General features: G+C 31.2%; 1 protein-coding gene and 1 long non-coding RNA gene across 3 annotated transcripts in view; one reads left to right on the forward strand and one right to left on the reverse strand.

The window, feature by feature from the left end:
- LOC115889736 overlaps nucleotides 1-11,098 on the forward strand; it is a 97,239-nt gene that overhangs the window by 42,879 nt on the left and 43,262 nt on the right. For both annotated transcript variants that reach the window (XM_030909805.1, XM_030909815.1), the window contains exon 4: nucleotides 10,735-10,998. In XM_030909805.1, coding sequence (XP_030765665.1) covers nucleotides 10,735-10,998 — 264 coding nt within the window. The remainder of the gene's footprint in view (nucleotides 1-10,734; nucleotides 10,999-11,098) is intronic.
- LOC115889745 lies at nucleotides 7,211-9,210 on the reverse strand. Its single transcript, XR_004051500.1, has 2 exons — nucleotides 7,880-9,210; nucleotides 7,211-7,612 (listed from the first exon to the last, which is right to left on the reverse strand). It is a non-coding gene; the product is annotated as an uncharacterized LOC115889745 (long non-coding RNA).

Below are 11,098 nucleotides of genomic sequence, written 5' to 3' on the forward strand. Positions count from 1 at the left end.
AGAACACATTTTAAAGTTTAATTAAAAATAATAATTGTAAAAATTTGCCTAACATATTTAAAAAATGTGGATATGACCTAGAATTAACTATTTTCATTAAATACTTTGTAGTTCGATGTTCATCAAGTAACCATCTCCATATATCTTAAATAAAAAGATAAAAATATCTTTTTTTATATAAAATACTAAAATAAAGTACAATTCATTTAATTTCTTTAAAATATATTGCCATTTCATAATAATAATATATATTTCATAATAATAATAATAATTTTCAATATTTATTTCATCCTGAATTTCCAAATCTTGTTTTCTTTCATCGGGATGTTTGGGAACATGCACAGTCATATAAGAGGGTTGATTTGGAAAAATTATAGGCACAGCATCTTCTGTAGGTTTTGGACGTGACCTAGTTACAGTTAATATTGTTGGGAAAGAGAATGTAGACAGATCCTGACTACTTATTATAATTGCTGCTACAAGGCACAGACACAGAACAATGTCGCGGCGTTTTTTATTTCACAAAGAAAAAATAAAGAAACGAAAACTGTTTTACCTAAAAATACACGTCACTTACGTTGGTTTAACACTAAACACTAACACTAACGCTATTAATTATGTTTTTATATAAATTCCCCAACATTTTCCTAGCCCGGACACACAGCCCGCATCGCCGGTGTTACTATAATTAATTAAAATTAAAAACCGAAAGTATGGTTTTTTTTCGCGGGTACGATGTTATGAATCGGATCTAGATAGTTCACTATTCACTCACAAGAGTACACTCAAAATTATTTAGTATAATTTTATTAGCATAGAAACGCGTAAAAAACACAGATTTGTTGCGAAACTAATGAAAAGAATAGGTTTGTTTACGACTACTAATTCTCGACCACTTCGGTAGAACTGTCAAAACAGTCAGGCCTTGAATATGACGTTAGCCACGGTTGAACTAATAATCATCAGTCGGACTTATCACAGCTACCTAGATTTTATCAAATAATAAATATCTACTGACACAAAATCATAAAAATGAAAATATCTAGAAAAATAGTTGTTGAATGGGTAGACAATCTTAATAGTATTTTGAATTCCTGATTGAATATCGGAGTAATATACTGGGTGTTCCATATAACATAAAAAGGTTACTTGCTTTTAAGTGACCACTGTTCAATTTTAATTTGATCTCACAATGTATAAATTTTTGGGTCAAGTTTTAATTTGATTTAAAGTACAATAGTTAGTTTAACTGCATATTAGGCTATACCGGGAATATATATTTTTAAGAAATCGCGCTAAATTAATCTATGTGTGCCCACAAAATTTCATATTTTAATATTAATAAATTAAATTTGATATGGGTCAGCAATGTAATATTTTTCAAAAAAAAAACATGTGCGCCACTGACGTTTTTCTTTTGATATCAAAATTGTGTAAGCCGTTTAATGCCAGTTAAAAGTTATCTCTTGATATTATGTCGAATTTGGCCTCCTTGATGGGATAAACGCAATTTTACTAATCACAATTAATAACATTAAAATAAAATAAAATTAATAAATTATATATTTTACATAATTTATAAAGTATAAAAAAAGGTTCTGAAAATTTTAGCAAAAAATCATTTTTTTTGGAAATTTTTAAAGTAAAATAACTGCGTTATTTTAGACTTATTTGAAAAACGATAAAGGGAAATTATGTTTCTTTTATCGAGATCTACTACCCTTTAAAATATTTGCACTTATTTCTGGGACACCCTGTATAATATACCTATACACTATATACCTATACACCCTTATTATACAATACCTATACTGCAAGAAATTTGTTTTCTATTTTATTATTACTATTAGTCCAATCTACAGCAATTTCAAGTAAAAAATAATGGTATTCAAGATAAATGCAAAAAGCCTAATTTGAAAAAGTTTTAACATGTTGTAACTCTAAAACTAGGCATTTCCATATCTATGTTCATGAATAACTTTTTTTATATTTTTTGATGAGCAATCAATGAGTACTTATTTAAAACTTTCGCAAGTTAACTATATTAAAATTTTTTATAGGTTGCTATACTCGGTTTTTTTTTCTCAGGTAAGATTTCGACAGACGATGACAGAAAAAAAGCAGATGACGTCCATACCAATCCATTTATTTAACTAAAAAAAGTTTCTAATATTTTTTAAGTTAACTATGGATGGGTTTATATATAAATCCGTCATGCATCATCTCTTGTTGTTTTTAACCAGTTTTATTGGTTTATTTCAAAAATGACAGATCATATTTCAATATTATTGGTTTAACGGAACGATGAACGACAAACGGACGCCGATGCGTGTGAACTCGACTTAAAATTTTTGAGAGTTGTCAAACTTGCCAAATTATAGGTTATAATTTTGTGTCAAATTATTTCAAATAGATATGATAAATATTTTCATTTTGTATTTTGAATTTTGGACTGTGTTATTACGTGCGTTTCGTGTTTTTTCAAATTAAGTGGAGGAAAACTAAAAGGGGAAATTAAGTGCTGACTCTTGACTCAGACCATAGTTTAGAGTTAATATTCGGTGCCCAGAGACAGTTATGGCCAGAGAGTTGTATTAGCCACAAATAAAGTTTGTATACTATCTTGTATATGATAACAAAAACTGTATAGTATCTGTAAAATAGCAGCACATGATAGGTAAATAATAATCATATTGAATAATAATATTTATAAATGCAAGAAGTTTGAGCTTGACAGCAGGAAATCTTTTTTATGTCTTTTTTTGGTATGTGGTGTTTTATAAAATACACCCTTGCTTGTTTTGTATTAACACATACTGTAATTGTTTATTGTTTTTAATAAAATAACTCGATTAGATTTTTTCAATTTTATACAGTTTCTTTCACAATATTTTGAAGTAATCGTGAAGTAATCACTTGTCACCAGGGTTCGGAAGACTACATGTTACTTTTAAAACTACATAAACTACATTACATGTAGTTAATGTAGTTTATGTAGGTAACTTTCAAATGTCAAAGGTTTGAGGTGAGGTTATAATAGTTGAAACTTTAAAAACACATCATGTATTTAAGAAAACAGAAGAAATATGGCTTTAAATGTAATATTTACATCATATTATCTCTATTACACCTTATACAAAGGAAAATTATTCATAATATCAATACATAGTTTATTAACGTAGTTTTCATGTAGTTAATGAACGGGAAAAGACGTAGTTTTTGAAGAAAAACTACACGTAGTTAATCAGGTATATTACGTCTTAATTAACTACTTCCGAACCCTGCTTGTCATTCAAATTTTAAATATTAATTTTCTGCTATGCGTTCCAATTGTACCAACTTATTTCTTTGTAAAGTAAAATAAACTACTTTGAAAATAAAATGACAGACACATCTATCACTGTCAAGGATCTTGTCGTTGGACAGACAATATTAGACTTGGATCAAGACAAATTAATAAAAGGCTGTACTTAAACTGCCGTTAAACGGAAGCTTACTAAAATGCCGTTAATAGGTATGACATCGTTGATGTGACCCACTTGACGGCTTTATGAAATATAGGAATTTTATAAGGACTAACCAACGCTACCCACCCCACCAAATAAACAACTTAACCAACGCAACTAACCTCGACACTGATAAAAAATATAAAAAACAAATATAAATTAGTAAAAATCAACCAACCCCACCAAATAACCAACTAACCAATGAATTAACACCCTCCAAATAACCACGCTAACCAACCCGCCAAATAACTAAACCAATCCAACCAAAAAGAGTGAAACCACTGCAATAAGATCACGCTATAAACAAAAAAAATATAAAAAAATCTTGGTCGGCGTGAGAATTGAACAACGGACCATTTGCTTACGAAGCGATAGCCTCAAACACTGATCCACAGGTGCTCTAACAGAATGCTTAAGGCTAGGCATTACTTTCCGCCGACATGAACGACGTCACAATATCTATTAACGGCATTTTAGTAGGCTACCGTTTAACGGCTGTTTAAGTACATCGTTAATAAAATTGCGTTTATCTCATCTAGGAGGCCGAGATCGACAAAATATCAAGAGACAACTTTTAGTCGTCATTAATAATTATCGAAATTTAAAAGTCAGTGGCTTACATGCTTTTTTTAGAAAAATATTTCTGTGATAACCCATATGCACGGCCCTGGTGAATACGTCGACATTTTTTTAGCTTTAAAATATGTCGCATTTCATTCGCAACCCTAAAAGTGGAAGTTGGAACGCTTGGAAGAAAATTATACGATCAAACGAACTTACCTGAAGTGAAGTTCGATCGTAATTACATGAAGCGTCGAGTCCGAATGTATTATCTTGATTTTTCTATACGTAGTAGTACCGTCCCTGCGTGCACAATTTTAAAGCTATAAGCTAAATTCCCTCCCGCTACCAGTCTAGGTGGTCGGTATTCATTTTTCAAAGATTTATTCATTAATTCAAGCGACCATGGGGCAAAACGGGAGGGGTGGGAAGATAATACATTCGGACTGGACGCCTCATATAATTACGATCGAACTTCACTTCAGGTAAGTTCGTTTGATCGTATAATTATATTCGCGTCCAGTCCGAATGTATTATCTTGATTTTCTATACGTAGATGTTTAAAGAACTGATGGTTGCAAATTAATGAATGTGGTGCAGAAAGCATTTTTTTTTGAGACAAAAAATAGCTGAAATTATAAATATGTTTATTGAATGCAACCAAGATGAAACCAATTTAACGGCCATCAATACATGGATTTATTAAATTGTGACAATTTAACCTATACATATATGCATTCTAAGCAGAGACAGAAACCCATAAGATGGCACTTCCATAAAGGATTCTGCCAAAATTGTTCAATTATACTTCATAAACCAGTTAACTCATCGTGTCTATAGAAATCCCTGTCTCAATGTAGAACTTACCGATATATATATATATATATTATACCGATATATATATATATATATATATATATATATATATATATATATATATATATATATATATATATATATATATATATATATATATATATATATATATATATATATATATATATATATATATATATATATAGTATATATAAGTATATATATATATATTAATGTGTTTATAACCCATTGCTTAATATTTAAATATACATTTTATTATATTTAAAGGCCTTACTTTTAAGCCTTTAGTAAGAAATTAAGATTTTCAATAATTTATTTTCCAAAATGCTTTAATTACGTCGATGAATTAAACCAGAGTAATCATATATATTAGGTTTCGATCCATACATTGGTATGGATATTGTGGACATTGATATAAAGTAGACACAGATATTGATCTGTGTCAATTTTATACCAGAAGTTTTATTATTATTTGTATTATTTATTATTTTATTTTTTTTTTTGTTGATAATTTTCAGTAACTATGATATGCTTATATAATTATATACTGACTAAAAACAAACTGACATCTGTCTCTGATATCTAAGGTTAAACGTGAAACCAATATATGATTTATTATTTTTCATAGCAGTTCACGGCAAGAATTATATAATCTATTTATATACGTAAAACTGCAAGAAAACTATTTCTACTTTATGATTTAATTGATATGTCTATTCTTTCCGAAATTTCTAGATAAGAAAGTAGAACTGTTAGGGAACATTTATGGTAAAATTTTAATGCAGTAAACCTTAGACACATCATATCTTACAAAAGCCTCTTTCAACGAGAAACCATCCAGATATATTTAAGAAAAAATTCAAAGTCTGCGAAAGTTTACATTAATGTTATTATAATCATCTCTTTCGAAAGGGTATTGTAGAGGAGAAAATATATATTATATACTGTAAGCTGTAAGAAAAAACTAACTTTTTGTTTCGATAATTTGCACAAAGTCTGTCACTTTGTCAAAATGTATAAAGTATTGGCCAAAACACAACACTGCTTTTATAGACCGAAATGGGTAAATATAAACTCTAAATGTAGATGGTGAGTATTCCAACATATGAAAGTCAAAGATTTACATAAACAAATTAGCATTTAACAGCCGTTATCATAAGGACCTCCCTTTTTGAAATGAGACACAGTTACGTGTTCTTAAGATTTAGAATAAAACTTACATTTCCATTAGAATAGCTTTAGCCAAAATAGAGAAATTTCTTTAGCCAAAATAGAGAAAAATAGGGGACGTTTTTTTTTTTCTTTTTATATATATACACACACACACTACATATTAGCTATGAAAATCTAGGATATTAGCTATTTTATTATTATATACATATTTGAGTTATTATATTATTAGCTGGTCAGATAAGTTGATTACTTTTAATGACTTGGAGGTCAACGTTAAGTTGGTTGTCGCCTATTTTATGGTAGGAAGCTGGCAAGGCAGCAAACTGGAGGGTACCTAATGAATTGGCCGCTCGTGCCTCATGTATCACCCCCCCCTCTTTTTCAAAGAAGGAAGGTAAAGACATATTCGAATATCTGTCACAAATATCTGGATACATTCCGTTGTTTGTATCTTTTCCTCTAAGCAAGGTTCAAACGTAAATTTATCCAGAGGTCCTTCTTCCTCATGATTTTCATTTGAAAATCCTTCAGAGGGAAAAATAGTTGATACCTTTCGTACAAGATACCGTCAACCACATTAGGACTATGCGTCCGGTATCTATAACAACCGTCCATATTTGTTCCATGATATATTTATGAATATTTTTCTCTTCCTTTAAAAGAATATTAAGTCTACGACTATTGTTAAATTTTATAACCCAGATATTTTTTTTTTTTTTTAAGAGTTTGATTTCGAAAATATGCTGGACTTCATCTTAACAATTATGACACAGGAGAGGATAGGCGACATGCCACGGCTCCTTGGTAAATTAGGGAGCTAAAATATTTTCTCAGATATAAAAGTTGGACCTTGTTCTGTGCTGAAGCCAGATCATTGGCTAAGACTGAATTCGTCTCCCCGAAGAAGAATGTATCATCATCGAAGAGTCGAATGTTCTGTAGTCTCTTTGGATTGCCCTTCCCCCAACAAACTGCACAAATCGCTAGATTTGGTTATTTTCCTCTTCCTAGTTGCTGACCTTGTGTTCGATCTGTTATGAGATAGTGACACTTAAATAACGACTGTCCTGCTTTTTGAACGTACAGCCTTATAAATATAATGTGTGGGGGAGTTTTCCTGTTGAAATATATCGTTTTTTTTTTGAGGGTCTAAAATTTTTAGATTTATCACTTGAAATTCTTTTGTGAAATCTACTTCTACGATAACGAGACCGAGAACGTCATTTATAAAGGAATCCCTTTCACACGGAGAAGGGCATTCACTAAAATTAAAAAATTTTGTATCATTGAGACAACAACACTTCGGTTATTATAATATTATCTCGATAGCGAGCTCTGGAATATCTTAAAAAAGGAATCCCTCTCACACGGAGTAGAGGATTATCTAAAAGTACTAACCTTTGTCTCGCTATGAAAAGAACACTGGGAGAAGAACAGTCCGTGTTTATACAATATTCCTCATCCCTTTGTTTTCTCCTTTCCTCTAATCCCCACATTTCGGGATGTACTTCTATTTATTTCCATCCAATATTCGTCTAAAAATAAATATTCTAAAAGACTTACATGTAATACGTGTAATTAATTTTTCGATAAGGCTATCGATAACGTATAAAAGAAATCCCTCCCACACGGAGATGGGCATTCTCTAAAAGTACGAAATTTTGTCTCACTGGGAGATACAAATATTTGGCACCTAAATATATAAATAATATTCCCTTGAGAGTGAGATCTAAAATCTCATAAAAAAAGAAATCCATTCCAGAGATAGGCATTTTCTAAAAGTACAAAATTTTGTTTCATACCTTATTTCATTGCTGGGAGATAAAACACTTCGGCATTTATAGTACTCTGTTGATTGCGAGATCTAGAATCTCATATAATAGGAATCCCTCTCACGAAGAGAAGGGCATTCTCTGTAAGTACGAAACTTTGTCTCACGGAGAGGACAACAGTTCGATATATATATGTTATTCTCATTTTTTCTTTTTGTCTAATTCCATTGTTTCCTCCTTGCCTCTAATTTCCATATTTCGAAATTTGCTTTTACTTTAATTATTTCCATTCATTATTTAATTTCCTAAAAATAAGTATTATAAGATACTCACCGGTAATACGTGTAATTAATATCTCGATAGGGGATATCAACAATGACTTATAAAAGGAATCCCTCACACGGAGACGGCCATTCTCGAAAAATGAGAAATTTGACTCCCTGGGTGATACAACACTTCGGCACAACTTCGGTATTTATAATATTCTCTTGATAGAGAGATTTAGAACCTCATACAATAGGAATCCCCCTCACGAGGAGAAGGGCATTCTCTATAAATAGGAAACTTTGCGTCACTGGGAAAACAACAGTTCGATATTTATAATATTATTTGATAGCCAGATTTCTAACCTCATATAATAGGAATCCCTTTCACGAGGAGAAGGGCATTCTCTAAATAGGAAACTTTGTCTCACTGGGAGCACAACAGTTCGATATATACGATATTCTTATTGCTTTCTCCATTTGTCTACTTCCATTGTCTCCTCCTTGCCTCTAATTTCTACATTTAGAGATTTGCTTCCACTTCAATTATTTCCCTCCATTATTTAATTACCTGAAAATAAATATTATAAGATACTTACCTGTGATACCTGTAATTTATCTCTCGATAGTGGGATATCAATATTGACTTATAAAAGGAATCTCTCTCATATGGCCATCCTCTAAAAGTACGAAATTTGACTCACTCGGAGATGCAACACTTTGGCATTTATAATATTCTCTTGACTGCGAGATATAGAACCTTATATAAATGAGAATTCCTCTTACAAGGAGAAGGACATTCTTTACACGTACGAACTTTGTCTCACTGAGAGTACAACAGTCCGATATATATAATATTCTTATTGTTTTCTTCTTTTATCTAATTCTAATATTCCGCTATTTACGTCCACTTCGTTTTTCTCTAAAAATAAATATTATACAATACTTACATATTGTTCCTTGTGTTCTACCTAGCTGTAAAACACCGTATATTACATAGTAATATCCAAAATGAGTAGAGAATAAACAAAATGGCTTCATCGATCTACGACGAAGAAATCGGAGAGCTACGATCCGCACTGCACCGTGCACGAAAGACGAATGAATACCCACCGCCGCGCCAGGGCCGGCGCGGCCACCTAGACTGGTAGCGGGATGGAATTTAGCTTATAGCTTTAAAATTGTGCACGCAGGGACGGTACTACTACGTATAGAAAAATCAAGATAATACATTCGGACTGGACGCGAATATAATTATAATATAGGGTTCTTTCTCTCTCTCTGCCATCGTTGATGCTGGTGAGCGATAATGTGTGGTGGCAGCGGTGTAGGTAAAGGGCACACGGAACTAATAAATAATAATTATGATAAATCGAAAAAATATTAAGACATTAACACCCTGTAGCTACGAAACAAACCAGAATCGGACCTATGTTGATATGAAAAATAAATCTTATTTTTGCGTGAGGAATCTCCCCATGAGAGATAACACTTATTTTTTGGAACACCCTGTATATTGAATAAAATATAATAAAATTATATAAGAGTTTCTTGCCTTGAACTTGGTATAGCAATACCAGGTGCGTCTCAAAAGTGGCTCACACCTATAATTTTCTAATTTTTTTAGATAAAAAATCGAGATTTATTCAATTGTTTTCTGTCTCTTCCTGTTTTACCAGAAGACCATGACCATGACTAGAAGCTTTGATTTTTAAATGACACTCTCAGTATTTTTTTTACTTTATTCGATAGAAAATGACAGTCTGAATAGAATGACATAGCATATGCCAACTTTTGACATTTTCGCATATGGTTTATTTGAAATTGTAATATGCGGTTCAGAACGATAATTTGACTCAAATTATCAAGCGTGTGGTACCAAATTATTCGTAAAAAAATTATTTTTCCAAATATGCTAATGAGTCACCCTCGTTCCATTTGAGAAAAAATGATATATGATTAAAATACGATTTGGGAATCTTTTAACCGGCCAAAATAAGACACTAAAACATCGACGATCAAATCTATTTTTCCAAGGCTCCTTGATTAAAAGTTAGTGTTTTTAATACAGCCATGACACACTAGGGTGAAATTTAATATACAATTCTTTTTTAAGCAAGAATGTCAAATGTTGACATATGATATGTCATTCTATTCAGAGTGATATTTTCTATCGAATAAAGTAAAAGCCGAGGGTTCCATTTAAAAATCGAAAGTTGTAGTCTCTTCGGGCGAAACCGTAAGTGACCGAAAACAATTCAATCCGCGAATCAATCCTAATTTATGTCATATACTAACATACCAAATCTCGTTTTTTTATCTGAAAAAATAAAAAAGATATAGGTGGTGAACCACTTTTGAGACGCACCCAGTGTAGAAATTAATTCCACACTGTGTTTGTCATACTCCCCAACCCCTGCAACCCAATCCAACACAGGGTGGAATTAATATTATCTTTATTATGCCTCTACATTGGTGTGCTTCTAATGTATCGTTCTTCATTCTTTTTGTTTAACTGGTAATTAAAAAACAGTAACATAAATAGCATTAACAAACATATATTATACGGTTTTATTTGTAGATTTTTTAGAATATATGTCTATATCATAAATTTTTTTATAGGAACCTCAGGCAGAAAGAGAATTATCAATTCAAGATGGTTTAAAAAAATACTTCGAAGAAGGAAGAGAAAATTATATTATAAATATCAATCACACACAAATCGTGAATTTAAATAACGACTTAAATATAGCACCTCCAAAACTTAATACTCCACTTCAACTATGTTGTAGTTTAAATTATACTATTTCTGCAGCTTATTTGTTAGATCATGGTGCAGATTCAGAAGGAATTGCCGAAAAAAGACGTAAAAATAAAAATACTCCAGTAAGTAAATATTGTTATAATATTACAAAATTAATGCCAGACAATATAAAAATATATAACTGTGGTACTTAAATTGAGTTGTACCTCTGATGCCCCTGAG

The sequence above is a fragment of the Sitophilus oryzae genome, unplaced genomic scaffold, assembly GCF_002938485.1.
Source record: "Sitophilus oryzae breed Bouriz unplaced genomic scaffold, Soryzae_2.0 scaffold_1177_pilon_pilon, whole genome shotgun sequence".
In the NCBI taxonomy this organism is placed as follows: Eukaryota; Metazoa; Arthropoda; class Insecta; order Coleoptera; family Curculionidae; genus Sitophilus; species Sitophilus oryzae.